At 40.6% G+C, this 26,894-nt stretch overlaps 1 protein-coding gene across 1 annotated transcript in view; it reads right to left on the bottom strand.

The window, feature by feature from the left end:
• Positions 1–3,171: 3,171 nt before the first annotated feature.
• Positions 3,172–26,894, bottom strand: part of PAX9 (paired box 9) — a 58,491-nt gene continuing 34,768 nt past the window's right edge. Inside the window, exon 4 of the mRNA XM_060759063.2 lies at positions 3,172–9,458. Within this exon, the coding sequence (XP_060615046.1) occupies positions 9,204–9,458 (255 nt within the window). The 3' untranslated portion in view covers positions 3,172–9,203. The remainder of the gene's footprint in view (positions 9,459–26,894) is intronic.

Raw genomic sequence — 26,894 nt, 5'->3', positions numbered from 1 at the left:
CTCCAGACTCTTGATCATTTTAGTCGCCCTCCTCTGGACACAATCCAGCTTGTCACCATCTCCCTTTAATTGCAGTGCCCAGAATTGGACACAGTATTCCAGGTGTGGTCTGACCAAGGCAGAGCAGAGGGGTAGCATGATTTCCCTGGATCTAAACACTATACTCTGATTTACGCAGGCCAAAATCTCATTGACTTTTTTTTTTTGCCTCCACATGACATTGTTGGCTCATGTTCAACTTGATGTCCATGAGAACTCCAAGATCTTTTTCACACGTCCTGCTATTGAGCCAGGCATCCCACATTCTATATCTTTTCATTTCATTTTTTCTGCCTAAGAGGAGTATCTTGCATTTGTCTAGTGAACTTATCTTTTTAATTATAGTGTTGCTTATATAATATTCTTGTTAGCATCGGGTTGTTGAGATAAAGCATATGAAATAGTTCCTATTTTTATACCCTATACCTTTACTCTATTTCTTTTCATGGTACAACCACTTTTCTTCTCAATAAACTTGTATTTAATTCCCCTTTCCCCATTTGAGTAAATGTTTTAAAGCTGTTGAAAGCTTTAGGGAAATTAGTTAATTTTCAAAAGATACAAGCTGAGATCCTCCATCAGACTCTATGATGCCTAACTTTACACTGATGGAGCTCTGCTGCTGACACAATGTGCAACTATGCTACTGAATTATGAGAGTGCACAGTGAAGCACCATGAAAGATGACTGTTGTCCATTAGGACCTCCCATTGTACAGTGGAACATTTTGTGCATAGGAACACATTGCACATCGGGGCTTGTTTGTCCATTTGGAACACATTGTGCATTAGGACTGTTGGCTCTGCTAGCACAATACCAGTTATGTCTTCATTCCCATCCTGAAGATATTAGGCATTGTGTAATGGTGTAATTCAAGATTACATGACCATAAGTCAGTTTATAATAACATAACTTCCCAACATGATGCTGTCCAAAATATGTAACTTTGAATATATGTAGATGGCAGTCCCAATATGGGCAATAACATTTTTCAACTTGCAATGAATAAACATGCTGTTCAAGTGCAGCTACTGTGAAAAGAGATTAATGCAGGCTTCTTTATGGCAAGAGAAGATGAAGGCCAAACTCACATCACAAGCCCATTTCATTTATTGCATTTGAATCTTAGACTTTCTCTAAGGATCTCAGAGAATTATTTCAACCTGACAGTAGTCCTGGGAGGTAGATTAAGTTGATGGAGAGAGCATTTCCAGAAAACTAAATTAGGCATTAAACTAAAGAAGTAGCTACTGCCAAGCTGAAGTGAGTAGGGTTCCAAGTTCAATCCCCGAAGCAGATCATAGAATCAAAGAGTTGGAAGAGACCTCATGAGCCATCCAGTCCAACCCCCTGCCAAGAAGCAGGAATATTTCATTCAAATCACCTGACAGATGGCCATCCAGTTTAAAAGCTTCCAAAGAAGGAGCCTCCACCACACTCCGGGGCAGAGAGTTCCACTGCTGAATGGCTCTCACAGTCAGGAAGTTCTTCCTCATGTTCAGATGGAATCTCCTTTCTTGTAGTTTGAAGCCATTGTTCCTTGTCCTAATCTCCATGGAAGCAGTAAACAAGCTTGCTCCCTCCTCCCTGTGGCTTCCTCTCACATATTTATACATGGGTATCATATCTCCTCTCATACTTCTATTCTTCAGATCATCTGTTAGAGTTACCAAAATGGACACTATTGAACCTGATAGACAATAGGCTATGCCCGATATATTCAGAATATAATAATGTTTATTTTGGGGTTTTTTTATTAAAATACATGTGGGAGATTGTGGGATTTTGGTATGCATGCAAAAGCAATTTAAACAATTTAAATTTTAAATCTTTTAAAATAATGTAAACATATTTGAAACATATTAAACCAAATTAGCTAAACATTTTAGAACCATATAATGTACGTGTTTGAAGCAATATGTTATGCTCCAAACAATTCAATAAAAATCCATTCCTGGCAACATGGTAAGCATTTATGCTAGTGTATGTGAACGTATGTCATAGCAACTCATTGTTTTGGCTGTTACGTAGGTCGGACTTCAGATCTCACCATGCAATGATCCAAAGTTCCCTCTGCCACAAGGAAACCTACCTAGTACACCATGCAGCCTCCCCAATATGGTCATCTCTGAGTGGTTAAAGAGTGGGAGAATCAGCAGTAATGCTTTCAGCTATTTCTCTTTGGTTTGATGTGCTAAAAGGAGCTTATTTGTAGAGAGACTCCAAGGATATCAGAAAGATCCTAGAGTGTCTGTTGCAATGTGTCCAATGTATCCATCCCTCCTATTGTTTCTGAGTTTCCCATTGTTTCTGAGTTTCTCCCAAAACTCAGAAATGGCCATGCTATAGGAAGCTATAGGAAGCTGTGCAGTTTATAAGCTGCGTTTAGGGTGGTAGTATAGGAAAACAGCTACAGATATGGAATTGCACTGAAACTCAAAGATCTCATGATGCACTGGAATGAAGCCAACATCAATGTCATGATTGGGCACTCCACCAATGGGATATATATCTTGCAACACCATGATGTTCCCACTGGTATAAGACACAGGAAGGCCTCAGGAGCAGAGTTCAGTCCTTGGCTGTCATATATTCCCCTGACTACACTCCATGGCATCCACTCCAGCTGGTGGGAAGACATGACAATGCAAGAGATTTTCTACTCAACATTGTAAGGGGTGGGATTGTGAGTGGAGATGTGTCACTAAGCACATAGCTGCCATTCTAGCATTAAATCTGTATATGAGCAAGCTACCCCACCCATTAGCATCAGTAAAGATGGTCGCTTTGAGTAACATGACACTTCTTTCTACACCACTGCCACCACCATAGAGAGGGGAGCTTTTCCCCATTTAAGAACTAGACAAGGGGAGTGTCTCCCGGATCTCTCAGCAGCTTTTGATACCATAGACCAGGCATCTTCAAACTGCAGCCCTCCAGCTGTTTGGACCTTCAACTCCCAGAATTCCTGACAATTGAACAAGCTCATTGAGGGTGCCTGCCATAGACCATGGCATCCTTCTGGTTGAACTCTCCAAGATGGAGCTTGGTCTTGTCATCAACTGCATATTGGATACCTCCAGTATAAAAGTAAAAAAAAAAAATTAATTTATAAAGAAAAACAGATCCATCTGCATTATTGTTTTCTTTATTAATTTAGGACATTCAAAATATAAAAATAAAAGGCTTTTTACATATATAGCTGTATATACATATATAGCCTCCTTTTGTACAATGCTTCCCTCATGTTCTTAATATTTCCAATTTCATAATTCAGTCAACTAGAATCATTTGATAGCACAGATCTCCAAATACATATTTTTGTTTTACAAGGAATGTTCTGGTTTACTATCTCAATGCAAAATCTGTACTAGTTATGATGCCAATTTTCATGTATGCTGACAGGTTTCTTTTATATACCACTATCAGAATGAGAAAGTTGATCTCGATGATGTTCTTTAGAAGAAATAAGTCCCATTGTTTTATGTGAGATTTCTAATTAAACATTTCAATCCCAAGAATGTATCATCATATACAAAGACACTACACACAAGTTATTGGCTATGCTGGGAAGGAATTGCTTACAGTCAGAGTCCAACACATCTGGAGGTTAACAGAGGAGGGGATTACTCTGTATAAATCCAGCGCAGTGCTATACATAGATAAATCAGTGTTATAAATATTCACAGACCCAAGCACAGCAGGCAGATTAGTATTACACACACATTTACTCACAAAACTTTTGTTTTGTGCTGCTGCTGCTGTTGTTGCTATGTGTCTTTAAGCCAAATTTAACTCATTGCATTCTTACCATAGGGTTTTATTGACCAGAGTTCTTCAGATGAGGTTAGCCATTACCTTTTTAGCCTGAGATTGCATGGCTTACCCATAGATTTCCATGGCTGAGCAATGATTTGAACCCTAGTGTCCCAGAGTTCTAGTCCAATACTCAAATCACTATACCACACTGGCTTTGTGCTGTCCAAAACTTGAAGGATGAAAGCTTTCATGGTCCCTCAACTCTGATCCTGGCCAGTGACTGTGGTTCTGTGAGCTATCATCCCAGATATGGAAATCGTGCAGTTCCCCCAAAGATTGTTCAGCTGAACCTTCCCCATATTCTCCATCATTGATTGTGCTGATTGGGATTTCATTTGCACAACATCTAGAATTCCCATTTTGCTCTATACAACTAGCATTTTCAGTACTATAAAAGCATCCAGTCCTTCCTAAATGCAGTGTCAGGTCCAGAGACAGCTAGTTCTACCCCCAAAATGGAAGGCTGAATGCAGGAAGCACCACTGTTGGTAGTTCACCTGTGCTTCTCGCTGTAATCTCTGCCCCTGATTTAATGTAGCTGTCTGGAGACTAGTAACAACGTGTGCTCTCTGTACACAAACATGCATACTCCAAGTCCAGTATCCAGTGGTTCTCCCAGCCCATTGAACAAGTCTTAGGTGTTCATCCAAATGGTTATTTTCTTTAGCAACCTATGCCAAATCAGACCTCTTTACTGCTTTTTCGGGATCTCGTGCTTCAAATTGAAGGAATATGTATACACTGAGCAATGATGCCTCTATCACAGGGTGGATAACATTCAGTTTCCCACCAGCTGTCATGTCACCTTCAACTTCCTTTGAAATGTTCTCCTGTCTTCTGCCCAGTTTCTTGAATGGAAGTGTTTTGAATTGATTGTGAACTTAAGGCGTTCACTTGGAAGTACTTCCCACTGGAACTAATGGGTTTCCTTTCGATGAACATCTTTAGGATCAGTGACAGTTTTAAAAGTACCCATGCCCATGTCTCAGAAGCATCACCATTCTTCACACCATACCAATATCTTTTTAAAATAACAAATAAAAATAAAGCAATCTAATTCCTGATTTGGTTCAGCAAGAATACTTCAGAAGCTTTTATAGCCTAATGCCCATGAAATCAACCCTAGACTCTGGAATCATTACCAGTTATATTTCCCTCTCTCTTTGATTAACTGATATTCAAAACAATACTCAGATATTGTTGGACTACAGCCCACAGCATCCCTGATTACTGGGGGGATGGTGGAGAGTGATGGAAGCTGGAGTTCAAATGACAGGTTCCCTACTCCAATGACCCTGGTTTGGTCTAGAAGGCTGCCAAGGCCATTTCAGCAGCAATAACTTCATCTTACAATTTACCACCAATGCATGTCACATAACGTTTGCAGGCAAATATATCCTTCAATTAATATGAAGTCCAAATCTAGGTTAAAACAATCAGAAGAAATCCATTAGAAGTAGTCCAATGGAGAGCATTGACTGGTGATGATCTCTCCTTGAAAGGGACCAGATTTTCAACATTGTTTCACGAATGTCACCAAATTTCCATTCACTGGATATTCTGCCAATCAGAGTAAATAATGCTGGCCTAAATATACATATAATCTGGCCTGTCTTGATCTGTTTCCTATGCTCAAAAGCATAGGGAAGCTATTGTTGTCACTAGGCATATGCAATTTCATGAGAACTCTCTATCAGTTAAAAATATTAATTCAGCCAAGTAACTTAAAGATGTGTTCAGCATTTGAAAATTTAAAGGTAAGTGGGAACTTTGATGCTCTAATCATTCAACAGGAACAATATGATATCCACTGTTAGCGATACTAAAATGGCAGCGTCTTAAATTCAGCATGATAGTACTTTCATGCATCTCAGTTTTGTTAAAACCAACACAACGGGCCCCTTTGCAGCATAAGAATTATTTGAATGTGGGGAAATACGGCCAAATGTTTGTTTGTTTGTTTGTTTGTTGGAAGGGGTCCACAAGACAGCTCCTTCCTATGCCAGCTTTGTCTCCATTTCTAAGAGGAGAAACAAGCAAGTTTTTTTACTGCTTGTGAAAGACCTGTATGATAATGTTTGAAAAAATTGTTTGCTTTATAATCATTTTGAATTTCTATTGAGCTGAAAGATACTGTATATATTCATGTATAAGGGTAGCGCAGTGGGTTAAACCCTTGTGCCGGCAGGACTGAAAACTGACAGGTCAGAGGTTCGAATCTGGGGAGAGCATGGATGAGCTTCCTCCGTCGGCTCCAGCTCTCCATGTGGGGACATGAGATAAGCCTCCCACAAGGATGATAAAACATCAAAATATCCAGGTATCCCCTGGGCAACATCCTTGCAGATGGCCAATTCTCTCATACCAGAAGTGACTTGCAGTTTCTCAAGTTGCTCCTGACACACACAAAAAGCCTAAGTATAAAAAATACAACCTAAGGGTCAAGGTAAGGTTTATCCAAGGGTCAAAATAAGTATTGCATCTTAACACTTATCAAAAATTGAATTATCCCCTTGCCTGAGTAGCAAAGGCTAAAAGCTTAGTTTGTTACAAGAGAAAAGAAGAACTCACCACCCCTACCCTCTCTGTCATGGCACTGTTATCCCCCTGGCACTTTCCCAACCTTATAGAATGACCCTCAACTTATCCATAGGTGATATCCTAAACTTGCCTTCATACATGAGGTTGACTTATACATTAATATATATGGAGTAGTTGTTATATTGCAGATTTGAGCAGTACAAATGCATATAGCTTTATTCAGAGGTTGTTCTGATTAAATGTAATGGAATCTGTGCCTGAAAATTTCACTTTTGGACTGGAACTTCCAGAAGCAATGCTGTCTGGAGCTTGTGTAGCTTAAAAAACCTTGTCCAAGCTCTGTATCAATGTAGGTGTATATGAAATTACAATCTAGGCCAATTATTCCAGGCACAAGTCAAAAGAACTCTTTTGTTGTGTGTACTAAGACTGTAGCCATAATGACCAATAGAAATCACTAGGATAATGAATAATCCTATGATTGAGGGGGGGGGGAGGTACCACATATATCTAAGTATCCAAAGTCCTCTTACTGCAAAGCCTTCATTTCAAACAGGTTTATATTTGATTCCTGGTCAATTGGTTCAAGTGGTGCTCTGTGTCAAAAGAAAATTGTAACCCGGAAACTCTGTCTGCCCATACTGATTGCATCTCACAAATATTCTCAGTTCAACATATGACTTGACTAAATGATTGCAATAGGAAAAAAAATGTTTTGGAAAATTTCCCAGGAAGTATCGGCATGACATCACACATTATTTTCTTTGTCCGGCTGTAGAAATCTACCTTTGTTGGCATTGTAAAATAAAAGCATGCAATTCTCATAAAAGAGACAGGATCTTATCTTGCTGTTCCAGCAGTATGTGTAATATGGCTAGGAAGAAACAGAGATAATTTTATTAAATCAGTCTTTCAAAATCCGTAATGTATTGTATATTTTTTTTACATTATTGCACTAGACTTACAAAAATACATAATATATTAATATCTCATAATGCTAGGGAATATGTCAGTTTTCAAATCTTTCCTTTTCATGGTTAATCTTCAGCATGCATCTGTACGCTTGAGGAGGCTTTCTGAAATGATATTCACAACTTTATTATTGTCCAAGGGAAACAGACCATCTTGAAAAGATTATACTGTTAATGAAAAAGGGTAAAGGAGAGCAGTTGGAATCCAAGTGACCATGTAATGATGCTTGATAAAAGATACAGAAATGTAAAAAAAGAATGATTTTTTAAAAACATTATAAATAATATCTGCAGTACCACCACCAATATACCCAGGAGCGAAAAATGCTTATGTACAATAATGTAAACTTTACCAAAAGTTTTTTTACATTCAATAAAGCCAGAATTAGGGACAAAAAAATTTTTTTGTTTTGTTTGTTTTTCAATGTCAGCATAAATTTGGGGGCTAGGGCTATTGTACCCAGGTGAGCCAAGGTTAAAAAATACAGTACAATCTCTTTCACAGTGGTTTGGTTAACTTGGGGCAAAATTCACATAAACACCCACTGGAATGAATACGAAGTGCACAAGAATTTTGCCATGTTTAAACTGGAGAAATTCCTGGTAGATTCTGCCCTTGGGTGATTAAAAACTCTGCACAAAATTTCACATTTAATGCAAGCTGTCGTTTTGTTTGGATCCTTTCTCTCTATATTTCTTTCATAGTAGGGCAGTGCAATTTTCCTTTTTGATCCTGGGATAACCTATAAAAAAACTGAGCCACAATCCAAAGAATGAGTTGAGCTAAAGACCAATTAAAATCAGTGAGTTAAATTCAAATTTCCAATGATGAACATCCATTCACAAGAGGAAGGGATTTTCACTTAATTCTATTTTACTTCTGCTCATTGCTCCTGAAAATCGGCAGTGGTGGGTTAAGATACCCTCCAATAAAATGTGAGAAGCCATTTGGAAGGGATGAGAGGATTGAAGTTACAAGGAGAAGGAAAAACAAGGAAATATGCCTTTCCCTCTCCCAGTAGTAAGACTTTCCAGTGAATGTCAATTTCAACCCACTGGAGATTTGCAGATTCAGCCCACTGGGATCCAAAATTGGTCAGTTTCAGTTCTCTATTGAATAACCCAAATTCTCTTTCTGAGATGTGTGTGCCTCCACCCAATGCACAAAAAATCCTTACAAACTGTTTCTAACAAGAAAAAGAAAACAGACAACAGCTGGATAGTGGAAAGACAAATTATGACCCAGACCCATATTTACATATAGAAAACAAAAGTATTACTGCCTTTGTAATCACAATAAAATACAAGATAAATAACAGAGTTGTGTAATCATTTGGTTCTACAATTCGTTACTTATAAAAAGTAATCTGTTAACCAAAAACAACTGTTCACTTGTCCATACATTTCAAGATAAGAACTACTGGGTGATCCAGAAGAGAACTTCCGTTTTGTTGCAGTTTTCAGTTTCCTTGACTGTTTTTACCCCCAAAATCTGAAGCAATTGCACATAGAGAAGGTCACGTTGATTCAGAATAAATATGTGTGGTTTTACCAATCAAATAGTCACACAACAAGCCCTCTGAGGGTTGTAAGATCTTCTTTATGCAAAACAGTGCAATAACACATGTATTACTTCCTTACATTATTTACACTTATGGAACATCCATGATCTTTCTTTCCTCCCCACCCATCCTTTTTGGAAGCAAACTGTCATGGAGAAAAATAGTTGAAATATCACCAACCCACAACGTCATTCTGTGTGAAGAAATTTTGGGGAAAGTGAGACAACAAGAGGAAGGGCTGGACTAAAATTGTTCTGCCATGCTTCTGATATCAGAGTGCAGAGGCTGTGACCGAATGACTACCTTCTCTGGATGTCGACATGCCCTTGAAAGTCAGTGATGCTGGGATATCACAATTGTGGGGGGAAAGTGGAGTCCCTCCAGCATGCTGCCAGCCATGGCCAGCTACGTAACCAGAAGGAGCAGCACTGTATGCCATGTAAGGGGACACCTGTGCTGTGGTGGGGTATGGTGCCATAGCAGGTGCAGAGACGAAGCTTCCAACTGTTGGAAGGCCATTTGGTGCCTAGAAGAGAAGATAAAAAAATATATGAATGGTTGCACTTTTCTAATCACTGTAGTAACTCAAAACTAACAATAACTTATTAAAATATGGAGTTAAATACTTTAGGGAACTGACAGTGAGTTTCAGGGGTCACAGAAGTGCAATCAAGAATATGAATTTTGCCCATCCTTAATGGCAGGTGTGAAGTAGACAGTGAGGTAGCATCCATTAAATCCAGAAATATGAATTATTTATTTTATTTATTTATTTCCCACATATATATCCCATTCTTCTCAACCCTGAAGGGAACTCAGGGCAGCCTTACAAAGACAACAATTCAGTGCCATATATTAATACATCGGTAAATAAACATTAAAAACAAACTCATTAATTGTAAGAAACAACTACACAACACAAACAGTCTGACATTAAAGAAGTTAGTAAATCTGACTGTAACTGTTGCAGACTTTGACATTGTTCCTGAACATGCTTGATTAATGTAATTCAAAGCTGACATTTTGACTTTCCAGAACTGGGGATGAGGAGGCAAAATCAAATACATTAAAGGATCCAATGTCTCTTTCACACTTCATTTTGCTTCAGGATTTTTATTCCGATGTCAGGAAAGTTCTCCAAGTTCAAAACAATGTTTGGGCTGGAGGGTGTTTGCTGGCTCCCCACTCCTTCTGCAACTCCTTGTGCTGGCTCCCCCACTAGTCTAAAGGACACTCATAACCAAAACTTGGAAAATTAGTTTTGAAAGACTACAGTTCCCCAAATGCCCCAACTGACCATGGTGACTGGGGATTCTTCAAAGTAACTCCAAAATAGTAATAATAATTCTGTCTTCAAGCCTTCAGCGCAAAATTTTAGAGGTCAGGAGGAATGGCAGAAGGAGGCAGAGAGAAGGAATGAAAGTTACGTCCTTCTTCACTCCATAATGGACCAAGAGAGTCCCACTCATGATAAGAACCTTCTGTCCATGGTAGAGTTTGCTGGACCCAACCCAGTAATAAATTGCAAAAAAGCAGTAATGACACAACTGAGGTTAGAATCATAGAATTGAAAGAGACCTCATGGGCCATCCAGTCCAACCCCCTGCCAAGAAGCAGGAAAATTGCATTCAATGCACTGCTGATAGACGGCCATCCAGCCTCTGGTTAAAGGCCTCCAAAGAAGGAGCCTCCAAAGAAGGAGCCTCCACCACACTTTGGGGCAGAGAGTTCCACTGCTGAACACCTCTCACAGTCAGGAAGTTTTTCCTAATGTTCAGATAGAATCTCCTTTCTTGTAGTTTGAAGCCATTGTTCCACGGCCTAGATTCCAGGGCAGCAGAAAACAAGCTTGCTCCCTCCTCCCTATGAGTTCTTCTCACATATTTATACATCTCAGCCTTCTCTTCTTCAGGCTCAATATACCCAGCTCTTTAAGCCTCTCATCATAGGGTTTGCTCTCCAGACACTTGATCATTTTCGTTGCCCTCCTCTGGACACATTCCATCTTATCAACATCTCTTCAGAGTGGTGTCTGTTGATACATTCACTTCAATTATTTCATTAGGCAGGTACATCAGTGAGAGGCCGGTTTTCTTCAGATGTTCCTAGACCTCCAGGAAATGTAGACATCACAAAGGAGAATGCAGTCACATCATGACTCTGTTTGGAGCAGTCAGAGATGGAAGCTGCCCTACAGCAAGGATGCATACTATGATTTCTCCTATCTCGTTACTTTGAATGAGATATGATGGTGTAGAATTGTACACATGGCAGTAAGACCATACCCATTCCTACACAGTGGTCATTCCACAGACATTGGCTGTGTTACAAGCCCAGTTTCTGCAGTCAGATGTGCATGGAGCCCAAACGCATCTTAACAAGACTGGTGATACAGTGTTCCCTCACTTCTCGTGGGTGTTACGTTTCAGGACTACCCGCAAAAAGTGAAAATCCATGAAGTAGGGAGGCTATATTTATTTTAATATTTAAACATTATTTTAGTAGTTATACACCATTTTAAGTCTTTATCAACCCTCCCCACACACTTATATACTACATAACCCTTCTTGAACGTGTTGTTCACTTAATCCTCGGCTCCGGCTTTATCCACAGAGGCAGCCTCTCCATACATACAAACGCTCTTAAGTCCATAGCGCTTCTGAAATGTATCAAACCAGCCCTTGCTGGCAGTGAATTTGCCTGGTTTGGTAGGAGAACCAGTCGATGCATAAGATTGTTGTTTTACCGAATACCGCAAAAACCCGCAAAACAGCAAAAATACTGCGATAAATATTTTACATTAATATTTATTGAAAAACTGTGAAACAGCAAGACTGCAAAAAGTGAACTGCAAAGTAGCAAGGGACCACTGCATATTAAGGATTTTGGCTACTTGCTATAATACAATTTCTCCAAATCTTGGAGAACTCACTTGTTTTGATTAGAACACCAAAATTTACCAAGGTAGCCATCAATTGTCTAAATAAGATTCAATGTTTTTTATTTCAGAATTCTCATCAGCTCTGCACAGCGTAGCCAAGAGAGAGGTAAGCAAGCGAGTTGCTGTTCCAAAATATCTTGAGCAGGGGTCAACAAACTAAGGCCCGTGGGCTGATGTGGCCCTCCAAGGTCATTTACCTGACCTACCCTAAACTTTAGACTTGGGAAAATAACTAGAAGGCACACAACAACAATCCTAATTCATTCTTTGGATTTTTTTTCATGTCAGGAGTGATTTGAGAAACTGCAAGTCGCTTCTGGCGTGAGAGAATTGGCCGTCTGCAAGCACATTGCCTAAGGGATGCACAGATGTTTTGATGTTTTGCCATCCTTGTGGGAGGTTTCTCTCATGCCCCCGCATGGTGAGCTGGGGCTGACAGAGAGAGCTCATCCGTGCTCTCATCAGATTCGAACCTTTGATTTGTCGGTTTTCAGTCCTGCTGGCGCAAGGGTTTCTAAATTTTTAAGGAGCAGGCAAAAACAAAAGGGTTTCTAAATATTCAGCTGAAGTTTTAAGTTATTGCAATGCAAAAACTTGTGATTGAAGGAAAAGTTTAGGTTTTAGTTTTGACAGTTTATTAAAGAGCAGGCAAAAACAAAAGAAACTATCAACATTAATAAAACAGAAAAATATGTTGTTTCTTCTAGTTCTCTTAGTGTCAATGGATTTCGGCTTTAGAAGCAAGTTCCACTGGTTTAACAGTCTTTGCTGCCACGTAAGTATGGACAGAATTGCAAGCGAGAACTATTAAGAGCAAGGAGAGGGAATTGCTTTCAGTTCAGGGTATATGAGTTAACAAATGATAGCTGAGTCTCATTTGTTAATCTGGCACTTCTTACAAGAACTACATTCACTTACGTATGAAATGGCGGGGATTAAATTCCCATGCCCTATATATATTGGGCCAATAATTCATCCAGCATATTTCAGTTGAAGGAAATGAATACCAAAATGCAAAATCAGGAGTTGGGAGAACCCTGTGGTGTTTATGGGTTTGCAAAGTACTTAGAAGTCTGTTCTTAAGTGCTGGGTTTTGAGAAACATTTTTAAAAGTTCTGTAAATATTACTACCATAATTGAAGCCATTGTTTATGAAAGGAAATTTAATTACTTTAGAAGCGCTTGAAGCTGAATGTAACCTATGTTCATTTTTTTTCTCAATATCTAAGAGGAGGAAGCCACAGGGGAGACATTTACAGTGGCTCAAAATGAATGTTTTGCAAGAGCCAAAGGGGAACTGGAACCTCAGTCAAGCTAAGCTGAACCCCCATGTCTTTTCCGCAGTGCATATGTGTAGCAAAATGCATTTTTACACTTCTGTTGCAGCTGACACAAGATTTACAGGCCAAAAAGCCTGCCTTGAAAGTTACCTTTCAGTTACACCAATTTGATGAAAATGGGAGGAGATGCAAAAATCAAACTAGTGATTGAATTTAATTTGGGGGGGGGGGGTCATGAGGGGGTTTCAAAGGGGTCACCAAAGACCATCAGAAAACATATTTCTAATTGTTTTAGGAACCCCTTTGGCAGAGAAGGCTGAAGATCTCTCCACTTGTCCTTCTCTTCCTTTTTTGGGAGTGAATCCCCACAACTAAAGCCCTCCTCCGCTGCGATTGGCCAGCCTCTCTGCCAAGGAAAGGGCTGTTTCTGATACTCAAAGCAGGGAGGGGAGAGCAGGCATGCTCTGTGCATGGCAGTGTGATGCGCAAGTGCAGGCAAGAGAGAGCGTTCAAGGAGGGAGGGAGGCTCACGTCAGCAAGTCCCTTCAAGGCATTTGGGTTCTATGTGGGAAATTTGGTCCAATTCTATCATTGGTGGAGTTCAGAATGCTCTTTGCTTCTAGGTGAACTATAAATCTCAGCAACTCCAACTCCCAAATGTTGATGTCTATTTTCCCCAGACTCCACCAGTGTTCACATTTGGGCATATTGAGTATTCGTGCCAAGTTTGGTCCAGATCCATCATTGTTTGAGTCCACAGTGCTCTCTGAATGTAGGTGAACTACAACTCCAAAATGCAACATTAATGCCCACCAAATCCTTCCAGTATTTTCTGTTGGCCATATGAGTTCTGCGTGCCAAGTTTGGTTCGATTCCACCATTGGTGGAATTCGGAATGCTCTTTGATTGTAAATGAATGATAAATCCCAGCAACTACAACTCCCAAATGACAAAATCAAACCCCTCCCAACCCCATCAGTATTAAAATTTGGGTGTCTCCGAATTTGGTCCTGTGAATGAAAATACATCGTACATATCCGATATTTACATGACGATTCATAACAGTAGCAAAATTACAGTTACGAAGTAGCAACAAAAATAATTTTATGGTTGGGAGTCACCACAACATGAGGAACTGTATTGAGGGGTCACAGCATTAGGAAAGTTGAGAAACACTGCCTGAGGGAATAACTTAAGAAGTGAAACTGTGAATAAGAGAAACCATATGCATTGTACATACCTGCTGGGGTGGTGACTTATCAGCACCTGTTTAGGTTAGTTAGATCAGGATTACATCAGTGGCCCTGATCCCTCCTCTCCCGTTCACCTATATTCAGCCTATTATTAAAATAACACTTCCACTGTTTCAATACTATCTCTATACATGACACTCTACAAAGAGAAGGAACAACAGGTCAGTACTCCAAGCACCTCCTGCCTAAGATAAACCCAGGGAAGCAAATGTAGAAGGAGGAACTGGAGTCAGAGTGAAGAAAGAAGACAGAAGTATGTCAACAGTCCTTTTCAGGTGGATATATGGTGACTTGCCTCAACACAAAAGGAAAGCCACACCACCACATTGGCAACTCCCCAGGTATTGTGAATATGGTATCAAATCTCCACCCAACTCACCTGGCAATAGTCCAAATATCTAGAAAAATGGAACCTATGTGCATACTGCCAGAAGTCAAAAAGTGACTTTTGAAAGTATTTTTTTCTCATAATTTATTTCTGTTGCTTATAACAATAGAAAAAAAAATACCCATTATGCCATTCATTACTTTTTATGTTTGTTTCTAGTTCCTTTTTTGTGGAGTGAGGGAATTTGGGGTTTTTAAGAGGCAAGCATAAGCTCTGTGAGTGAAGCATTCTTCTGAATGAAGCAGAGAGTGTTTGGTCTCCCTACGAGGACACTCGTAGGGAGACCAAGATGCTTGTTTATAAAGCTATTGTCCTCTCAACCCTGTTATATGTCTGTGAAATGAGGACCGTCTACAGGCGTCACAACTCCTGGAATGATTTCATCAGCATTGCCTCAAAAAAAACTGCAAATCTCTTGGAAAGACAGGCGGACAAATGTCAACATGCTGGAAGAAGCAAAGACCATCAGCACTGAAGCAATGATCCTCCATCGTCAACTCCACTGGACTGGCCACGTTGTCCAAATGTCCGATCACCACCTCCCAAAGCAGTTATTCCATTCCCAGCTGAAGAATGGAAAATAGAAGGTTGGTAGATAGGAAAAGAAATTTAAAGATGGGCTTAAAGCCAATCTTTAAAACTGTGGCATAGGCACTGAGAACTGGGAAGCCCTGGCCCTTGAGCATTCTGACTGGAGGTCAGCTATTACCAAGAGTGCTGTGGAATTCAAAGAAACATGAATTGAGGACGAAGGCAGAAATGCACCAAAAGGAATGGACGTCAAGCCAACCCTAACCAGGACCACCTTCCATCTGAAAACCAATGTTATCACTGTGGAAGAACATGTGGGTCAAGAATAGGTATCCATAGTCACCTACGGACCCACCATCAAAATCCTATGCTTGGAAGGCCATCCTACTTGGACACGAGTGATCGTCAATGATGATGGCATAATACTTTAGAAGAAATCCCATCAAAACCCCTAAAATGCATTTTCAGAAATTCATATAGACTACTTTATGGATGTAACTTCACTATTTTCCCATTCCAACAAAGAAATAATTCACTGCTAGTGCGTACATTACTTATAATTAGTTCCTTCCAAGATCTGCCCATATACAATACTCATAGGTTTTTACATGAGCCAAAAACTGATATTGAATTTCTGCCCTGTACACTTGTTATGTATAGTTCTCTTCCCTTCAGATACTCATACTATAAATTCAGAGATTGTAGGCATTCCTTGTCATTTGATAAGACTGTGCAGATGACACAGTTCTTCCCATATTTGAGGTAAGGTGCCATATAATTTAAACAGTATATTTTTACTGTTACAAAGCAAATCATGGCAATTTGTCTTAGTATATTGAGAAAAACTTCTTCAACGGATAAAAAGCTTGCAATTGAGGGACACTTAGATTTTGTATATGAGACGGCTAGAAAATTATTTGGTTCCAAATTTAAAGTACTGGAAAAATGCTGCCTCAGTTTGCTGCACCTTTTGTATCCACTTTTAACTTTTCACTGAGGGCCCTTTCCAGACAGACCCTATATCCCAGGATCGGATCACAGGTTTTCTGTTTATCTCAGATTGTCTGGTAGTGCGGACTCATATAATCCAGTTTAAAGTAGAATACCTGGGATATAGAGCCTGTCTGGAAGGTCCCTCAATGAGGAAAGATACATAAAATGCTGCCCTATATCACATAAAACATTTATTTCCACTGAAATGTCAATTTGTTAATTTTATTTATTTGCCATACTTGTATCCTACCCTTCTCTACCCCGACAGAGGGACTCAAGGTGGCTTACAATGGCACAATGTCGTGCCTCAACACAATCATCTAAACATTTCAAAACTTCTAGCATATTAAACAGAGTTAAAACAGATTTTAAAAGTTAAAAACTTAGAAAACACGCCATCCAAGTTAATGATCTGAGTCCATTCCAAGGTCAATTGCACAAGGTTTCGATTCAAAAATACTGCATTGCCTTAGTTTCCAAAGGCCTACTCACAGAGCCAAGTTTTTACTCTTTTCCTAAAAGCTAATAGGGGGGCTGCTCTCATGTCACTAGGGAGGGAATTCCACAACTGAGAAGGCCCTGTTGCTCATCCCTGCCAGCCGCGCTTTTGAGGCCAGTGAGGCCGAGAGCAGGGCCTCCCCAGAAGATCTTAATCTACATGCTGGTTCGTAGGGAATGATATGTTTGGACAAATACCCTGGGCCGGAACCATTAATCTACATAGAATGGCAGCAGCTCTCAGGCACAAACCTTTCCCATCACCTTTTCATTGGAGATAGAACTAAAACTCTACTGCGTACACTTTCCTACTGAGCTATGTTCCCTCCTGAAGAAGGGTATGTCTGTCTTCATATCAATAAAACAAGTCCAGAAAAACATATTTCAATATGTGATACTTTTTGCAGTAAATTACAGACAATACTTCAGCACATGATTGTGAGTTGCCTGTGGGTCTTGGCAAAGAGTAAAGAGAAAGACAATACCCTAGAAGATGTGTGTCTTTTTTAACATTAATTTTTATAAGGAAGATGTCTTCCTTGATAATAGACAGTACCTGGAAATTCCTGCTCTAAAAAAAACTAGCAGTGTCACGGGATACTGTAGCATTTATAGCATGCAAAACACAAAGGGAGTCAGAAAGTGAATCTGATATAAATGGGGAACAAAAGTCAAGCCACAATTATGTTTCTGGAAAACCCCAAAAATGTATGTTTTATTTTGCTCAGATGACTACTACCTGTGTGGGCTTGCTATTCTTTGAGGTTGTACTGGTTTTGGAACCATCATATGGGAGTCAAGCAACTATTTCATCTGCTAGTGTAATATATGTTTAATGTCAAGATATCTGATGATAAATAAAATAGCAGATTTACAAGATGGCTGCACAAAATGTACACATTAGATTAATTACTTCTGATTATGCTTTTGTTATCTCACACAATATGCTTGTGTTGAGCAAATTCTGAAGGTCATCCATGGGATGTTTTCCCTCTCTCCAATATCTCTGTGGGCCACATTCCTGACACTAATATGCTCAGATCCCAGAAATGGTAAACCGGGTGTATCAAAGGAATAAGATGCATTCCCTGAACACAGTTCTCTCCAGTGTTGCTTTTGGTTTTATCAAAAATAAAGGGGGGGGGGGGTTAGAGACTGGAAGTGACTTTCCCAGGGAGAGTTGTATTTATAGAAGCTTCCAGAGTGTTAGACTGCTTTTGGGAAATAAACTGGAAAATCAGAGGATATTGGTGGGATCCTCATGGCTACATGTGGTCCATTGGTCACATTTTATCCACTCCTTGTTTGTACACTGCCCTAACCTGGCACTTATGGATCAGGCTTGGGAAATTTTGAAGGATAATGTTCCTCTCATATTTCGTGTATTCTGACCTCAAATTTGTACCTTCAGAATATGAAGAAATTTTTGAATTGGGATGTTTATTTTGGGGAACAGCTTAGGGAGCTGGGTATGTTTAGCTTGAAGAAAAGAAGTCCCTAGTGGCTTATGCCATGATGACACAGCAGTACACTTCCTCTCATGCCCATGTCCCATGGCTACAATGTTGTACTATCCCACTCCCTAGTCTTTTTGGTCAGTCTGGCCATGTTCTTTGGTAGCTTGTTGCCATCTGTTATTGTGCGTTGTTTTTAATAGTTGCTTTATATGCCATATGTTTTTATTTCATTGTACTTGTATTTTGTCATTCATTTTATATTCTGTTTCAGACACTTTGTGCCATCTGTAAGCCGCCCTGAGTCCCCTCGGAGAGATGGAGGAAGGATACAAGAATAAAGTTACTATTATTATGAGAAGGGACATGATAACCATGTTTAAATATTTGAAAGGATGTCACATTGAGAAGGGGGCAAGTTTGTTTTCTGCTGCTCTGGAGACTAGGACATGGAGTAATGGTTGTGGGGGAAAAGATTCCACCAAAATATTAGGAAGAATTTCCTAATGGTAAGAGTTGTTCAGCAGTGGATGCTGATGCCATGGATTGTTGTGGAGTCTCCACCAGAGGTTCTTAACCAGAGGCTGGATGGCCATCTGTTGGGAGTGCTTAGATTGTGTGTTACTGAATAGCAGGAGGTTGGACCAGATGACCCTTGTGGTCTCTTTCAACTTAATGCTTCTATGATAGTAGTGAGGGAAAATAAACTTTTTTGCAGGTTTACTTCAACTCTCCCATCTCTGATTTCATGAAAAAGATCCACATCACATCACTAATGGGCGTGATGTTATTATTTGTAGTCATGTAAAACTACAATTCAGTTTTATAAGTTGAAATTATTTAGATACCTAAATTGCCACCCTCTTCTCTATGACCTGTTTGTCCACTGAAATCTACTCCTGGGGCTATTCTCTAGTTCCTGTTACCTTCAGAAGTTCTGACAGTGATTGAGGGAAGGGATCCACCGGGGCACCCCAAATGTGGACTGTTCTCCACATGTGCCCTCTTTATTATCTTTAAGACAGCATGCTGAGGTTGGCTTTGTTTGCCTAAGCTTTTAGCACCAATTAATAATAGTTTGCTAAAACTGCAATCACTGAGAAGAACTGCTGCTGTTTATGTTCACTACACAATTGCTTTTCACTTTGTTTGTTTTTTCTTGTTATTAAACTAGAGAGGCACACTGTTTTGGGGACATTTACAGTGGGAAGCCAGAATATATTCTGTAAAATAAATTAACTAGCACTCATGCTGGTATTAGCCCACATCCCTGCCTCACATGATCAGACTGTGAGATTTGATGGACTTCAGGACTTCCGAAGCATAGTTATTCTCTGAATAAGAACTCCATACAGCAAGCTTTAGCAAACATAGCTTTTTCAACAGGAAAACATTCTGCATTGAAAAGCCATTCTGTCTCTACGCTTTGCTTTCAGGACTTTATTTATTTATTTTATTTATTTTACCATTCCTCCACAAACAGATAATTCCCCAACTGGTAATTTGAAACCTGCAGCTCAGCGGAATTTAAAGATGTGTGTCCAATAGATTCAACATCACATTTGCAAAATAACCATTAAATCTGTATATTTGCCTAGCTGAAGACATGCCAGCATTCCTGCATATTTGTAGTTTTGACAGAAAATGAAAAAATACTTTAAAAATTTAACCCATTTCTTCAAAGTTCACTTTCATAGGTTCTCAAGAAATTGTATTTTTGAATAGAGGCTGAAATACTAGTCATATTTGAGTAATATTAGAGAAGTGATGCAATGGGAAGTTTATGTAAGCCAAGTGTAAATACACAGGATGTAAGCTTGCTACATCACTTCACTTTACTGGATGGTAAATATGATTTATGTAATCAAACCAATGTATGCAATCCCTAGAGAAGATTTAACACATTGCCCAAGCTTAACCTCATCAGCATATACACGATGGAAACTTTATTCACAGATGTGATGTTTAGTAAAGATGTAATTAACACAGCTATGGTTTTTTAAGGTTGTGATTCTATGCACACTTGTCTGGAAGTAAGTCCCATTAAACTCAGTGAGATTTGTTTTTTATATGCTTAAAATCGCATTGTTTCATTACTTGGTAGTCAGATTTTTACTCATTTGGACAGAAGACCTAACCACTTAAAAACTTAAAATCAAAAAGAGGGGAGTTGCATCAATATACTGGACAGCACTTATTAGGAGCACCTAGAACAGTAGTTCTCAACCTGTGGATCCCCAGATGTTTCTGCCTTCAACCCCCCAGAAATCTTAACAGCTGGTAAACTGGTTGGGATTTCGGGGAGTTGGAGTCCAAAACACCTGGGGGCCCACAGCTTGAGAACCAGTTATCTACAGAATAAATGATACTAGAACTGTAATACTAGAGGCAAAGTGAGATTCAGCCTGTTTTTTTATTTAGTTATTTACCATACTTGTATCCAGCCTTTCTCAACCCTGAAGGGGACTCAAGGTGGCCTTACAAAGGCAACAATTCAATGCTGCATATATACATACATTAATCAATAAACAAAAACATTAAAACCAACCAATTAAAACATAACATTAAGACAACAATTAAAACCACATAATCCAGATCATATTCCAGGGCCAGTCTGGATTGTCATTAAATTAATTTATACTTATTGCACTGTTCCCATTATTGACCAAAAGCCTGATCCCAGAGCCATGTTTTCAGTCTTTTTTCCTGAAGGCCAGGAGGGAGAGGACCAATCCAATTTCACCAGGGAGGGAGTTCCACAGACAAGGCGCCACCACTGAGAAGGCCCTGTCTCTCGCTCCACCAGTCGCACTTGCAAGGTGGGTAGGACTGAGAGCAGGGCCTCCACTGATGATCTTAGCCTCCAAAGTGGATCTTAGAGGGGGATACGTTCAAACAGGTAAGCTGGGCCGGAACCATTTACAGTTTAGAAGCTATATGCAATGATACTATGGCTGGTCTTAAAGCATCCTTGCTACTATCTATAGAAATAATACAGTTTCACCCCCTGCAGCAAATCTTGAAAACTATATTCTGTTATGTAGACTGGAGAAAAGGTGCAATTTTTTTTCTTTTGTCTCAAAAGGCAAAATATATTAAATTTGCTATGTTAATAAGTGTTTTAGTCAAGGTATACTGGCAGGGTTCTAGTATTATTTTCAAGATTTGTTGTAGGTGGCAGAACAGTTTACTTTTTGAGTAAATGTGAATTTGGGTGCATCTGTATCATAGAATTAATGCAGTTTGACACCATTTTAACTTCCCATGGCTCAATGTTATGGAATTGTGGGGTTTGTAGTTTGCAGAGGCACCAGCACTCTTTGGCAGAGAAAGCTAAAAACCTTGTATGACTACAACTCCTACTGTATAATACCATAGCATTGAGCTATAGCAGTTTACAGGGTGTCAAAGTGCATTAATTCTATGGTGTAGGTCCAGTAAGAGTACTTTAAAACCAGCATAGCATCATTCCATATAGCTTCTAGGCCATAAAATTCACTAAACATATAGCTTGTTTTCGGCTGCCATGGAGATTAGGAAGTGGATTTAAACTACAGGAAAGGAGATTCCTCCTGAACATCAGGAAGAACTTCCTGACTGTGAGAGCTGTTCAGCATTGGAACTCTCTGCCCTGGAGTATGGTGGAGGCTCCTTCTTTGGAGGCTTTTAAACAGAGGCTGGAAGGCCATCTGGCAGGGGTGCTTTGAATGCAATTTTCCAGCTTCTTGGTAGGGGGTTGGACTGGATAGCCCACAAGGTCTCTTTCAACTCTACGATTCTATGCTTTTATAGGGCTGGCCTTCTCATAAGACAAAGTGGTCAACACTGCAGGCAAGAGATGTGGAAGAGAGCAACAATGACAACATTCCAGCTGTTCTCTCTAAACTCTCAAGGTGTTGAAAGATTATGATGGACTCCCTCAACTAACTTGCTGTCTTAGGTGCAGTGGAGAACACTTTCCCAGTGCCACTCCAAAAAAAATGACATTCTGTTATGGAGACTGGAGAGGAGTTGCCATCTTTTCTTTTCTTTTTTACCTCAAATAGCAAAATATGTTAGGCTCGCCATATTCATAGAGGCTTTGGTTGATATGTGAAGCATTTGCTCGGTTCTTTGCAGACAAAGTCGCTTTGATCCGCTCTGGGCTGGACGCCACATTAGATGCAGTCTCTGTGGATGTGACACAAGCACCTGCTTGTCCGATTTTGTTGGATTCTTTTCAGTTTGTGAAACCCGAGGATGTGGACAAGATACTTGGAGGAATGAGACCCACCACGTCCATCCTAGACCCCTGCCCATCCTGGCTTCTGAAGGAGGCCAGAGGGGGATTGGCCGAGTGGGTAACGGTGGTGGTTAATGCCTCCCTTCGGGAAGGCAAGATTCCAGCGAGCCTAAAACAGGCTATTATAAAGCCGCTGTTGAAGAAACCATCACTTGACCCCACTAAATTGGACAACTTTCGGCCTGTTTCCAATCTTCCCTTCTTGGGCAAAGTCATGGAAAGCGTGGTGGCCTCACAACTCCAGGTATTCTTGAGAGACACGGATTATCTGGATCCGGCACAGTCTGGTTTCAGACCGGGACATGGTACCGAGACGGTCTTGGTCGCCTTAGTGGATGATCTGCGCCGGGAGCTAGACAGGGGGAGTGTGTCCCTGTTGGTGCTCCTGGACCTCTCAGCGGCCTTCGATACCGTCGACCACGGTATTCTTCTGGGGCGCCTTGCAGAAATGGGTCTTGGGGGTACTGCTCTGCAGTGGCTCCGGTCATTTCTGGAGGGTCGTACTCAGAAGGTGTTACTGGGGGACTCCTGCTCAACGTCACAGCCGTTGACCTGTGGCGTTCCTCAGGGTTCCATCTTGTCCCCCTTGCTGTTTAACATCTACATGAAGCCGCTGGGTGAGATCATCCGGAGTTTCGGGGTGCGGTGTCACCTGTACGCAGATGACGTCCAACTCTGTCACTCCTTCCCACCTGCTACTAAGGAGGCCGTCGAAGTCCTGAACCGGTGCCTGGCCGCTGTAATGGTCTGGATGAGGGCGAACAAACTGAAATTAAATCCAGACAAGACAGAGGTACTCCTGGTCAGTCGCAAGGCCGAACAGGGTATAGGGTTACAGCCTGTGCTGGACGGGGTCGCACTCCCCTTGAAGGCGCAGGTTCGCAGCTTGGGTGTGACCCTGGATTCATCGCTGAGCCTGGAGCCCCAGGTTTCAGCGGTGACCAGGGGAGCATTTGCACAGCTTAGGCTCGTGCGCCAGCTGCGCCCGTATCTTGGGAAGTCTGACTTGGCCACGGTGGTACATGCTTTGGTCACATCCCGTCTCGACTACTGCAACGCTCTCTACGTGGGGCTGCCCTTGAAGACGGCCCGGAAGCTGCAGCTAGTCCAACGCGCGGCAGCCATGTTGTTAACGGGAGCAGGACGCAGAGAGCATACAACGCCCCTGCTGTCCCAGCTCCACTGGCTGCCGATTCGCTACCGGGCCCAATTTAAGGTGCTGGTGTTATCCTACAAAGCCCTAAACGGTTCCGGCCCAAAATACCTTGCAGACCGCATCTCGGCCTACGAGCCCACGAGGGCCTTGAGATCATCCGGGGAGGCCCTTCTCTCGGTCCCGCCGGCCTCACAAGCACGTCTGGCGGGGACGAGGGAGCGGGCCTTCTCGGTGGTGGCCCCCCGGCTGTGGAACACCCTCCCTGTTGAAGTTAGACAGGCGCCCTCCTTGATGGCCTTTCGTAGGGGCCTGAAAACATGGCTCTTCGAGCAGGCCTTCAATTGAGTGTATCTTGGAATGACACTGGAATGAACTAGGATTATGAATTTCGGCTATGACCCCAGGACTTGACGAAGCGGATTTTTAGTATAGGTATGTGTTATGTTGTCATTGTCTGGTTTTGTATTGTTATTGTTCTACTGTACACTGTCCTTCTTTGTTGTTGTTCACCGCCCCGAGTCGCCCTCGGGCTGAGAGGGGCGGTCAATAAAAGTAAGAAATAAATAAATAAATAAATAAATAAATAAATAAAATAAATAAATAAATATGCACTGGTAGTCTAAAAATATTAAAATGTTACACTGTCAAAGGTTGACAGCATCACTAGAGAGAGCTATAGCTGCTTATTCATGTTTGGTGTGAAATACAAAGGGGGGCATTGAAAAGAGTCGTTGAATGTTGTCAGCATGACTGCTTCATTTACAATGTATGGCATGATTATTAGCTTATCGTGTTTCAAATAAATCTGCCATTAAGAAATAGCAATCATAAATGTAATTGACCCACTAACGATTACCCGCTTTGAAAAATATTGTACAAACAGTAGGATACAACGGCAATATGGAACAATCAGGAGTGGGAAGCACTCCCTTCAAGAATCAGTCAATGAAAACCAAACCACAGTCTCTATTAGAAACAGCTTAAGAAGAGAGCAAGCTACAGAAGAAAGGGAGCAATAAATGTGGAACCCCCCTGGGAAATAGGGACTAAATATTTTCAGATACTCTCTCCTGAAAGAATAATGCAAAAGGATTTCATAGTGGAGACAGTCTTATAATTAGGAGCTTGCAATGTTGTAGGAAGAAGGCAAAAATATGCAGCAATCTGAGAGAGACAAATAAAGGTCTGCAAATGTTTAAATGTGCACCCAAAAGCAAAGTTTCTAAAAAGGTTCAAAATGAGATGTTTTTCTTTTCCCTCCTCTGCTCTGTTAAGTTAAATACAATCATGTCTTAATTTAGGATCTATCAGCAACCAAAAGGACAGGTGGGAAGAGTGCATATCTACATGGTGATGCAAATGAGATATATTGAATGAGGCAGCAAAATGATCAGCTTGTGGTTTTTATTGGAATTGTGATTATGTGAGATTTATAAATTTAATAGACATATTTACTTTATTTTGAAAGAATGAAGATCCAGAGTGTGTGTTTGCATTTATACGCATATGCATGCAGATCAAGTTGCAAAATGCCTTGGAATCAAATTACATCTTGTAATCAGTTCGTCCTAAGCCTCGTGTTTAACCACAGCCAGTTTTCCTAACACTGACTGGTTTGTCAACCAATAGTCATCATAGTTCATGATCTGCCAACAAATAACTGTGAATGCAAACACTAGTCTCTTTTATACTGCATAATCATAGTGTTACAACTCTCTTTAACTGCTGTTGTTCCATCCTGTGGTATCTTTTCAATTGTAATTTCTGGAGATATATAGAATTCTCTGCCAGAGACCTCTAGTGCAGTGGTTCTCAACCTGTGGGTCCCCAGGTATTTTGGCCTACAACTCCTAGAAATCCCAGCCAGTTTATCAGCTGTTAGGATTTTTGGAAGTTGAATGCCAAAATATCTGGGGGCCCACAGGCTGAGAACCACTGCTTTAGGGTCTCCCCAAATTACAAATCCCAGGATTCCATGGGATATAGACATGCTACTTAAGGTGGTAACAAAGAGGGGGCCCAATGGGAGTGCATTTAAACATTTAACAACTGAGAATCCAGCATTGGGGGCATGAAACTTCTTGCTAAGCTATTCACATCTATTTCATCACACTAGAGAATGAATCCACTTTAAATCCGGTTTTGGCCTCCTGCATGATTCTGGGGTTTGTAGTTTAGTGAGATTGATAAATACTCCTCCCTAAATTACAGACCCCAGAATTCTGCAGATTTAACCAGATTTAAAGTGGATTCATTCTCTAATGTGTTGAGTGGTCAGTCAAACAAAAGATAAAACAAATTCACCAACAGCTTTGTTACTCTATGGTATTTTATGGACCAGTTTGTAACTGATAAAGAGAATTTTAGCACAAGTTGGATACTAAGGGGTGTGGCAAAATATAGGGTTTCTTGGTTCTTGATATGTCTTTCTATCAAATTAGCAGTAATGTTTCTTTCCTCCAAATGCATTGCCAAGTAGAACAAGGAATTCTATCCCTTTTTATGATCAGAATTACTTGCAAATGGTGTCTGGGCACCACCTTTATGGTATAGACACAAACTTCAAAATCATTGCTTGCATATCTTACCATTTTGTAAATTATCACTTACAATGAGGTTAGTCAACCAGGTGTTGGCCAACAGCTCACACATAATCTTGGCTATTATCTATGCTGATGGAACTGAGGAATAGTATGTTTCACACCTGGTCTTACATTAATTACTCTCATGCCAGCCATAAGAAAAATAATGAGAATTCAGTCATCAGCTTTCTATGTCCCAATGTTGCAAAGGAAACAATGTGAGACTTTCGAGCTGGACTGGAGAATTTGCAGTCACCACATATGGTAGGGGGAGCTCAAAAATGGCCGTGGCTGCATCCTCGCAGTATGCAGTAACCATATAAAAGCAGCAAGGGCAGTGCTGTACAAGTACGGTAAAAGAAAATCCACTCACCAGGACTCATGGAAAGAAGTGACTTAATGTGGTCCTGATGACAAGGTGAGAGGGCACATCACCAGGAAGGTGTAAGTGAAGGGCAGAGCAAGCTGCAGGCATCCGGGACACCAGGGGTATGGAAAAAAGAGATAGAGCCAAGCTGTGCCCAGAAAAACATGCCTTTTTTACTCATCTGGCCTGCCCTTGTATCCTAATACCATACCTACTTCTCTGCCTCTCAGATCTTGC

Source organism: Anolis sagrei, chromosome 1, assembly GCF_037176765.1.
Source record: "Anolis sagrei isolate rAnoSag1 chromosome 1, rAnoSag1.mat, whole genome shotgun sequence".
NCBI classification, from domain to species: Eukaryota; Metazoa; Chordata; class Lepidosauria; order Squamata; family Dactyloidae; genus Anolis; species Anolis sagrei.
This window is presented reverse-complemented; position numbering and strand designations above follow the sequence as displayed.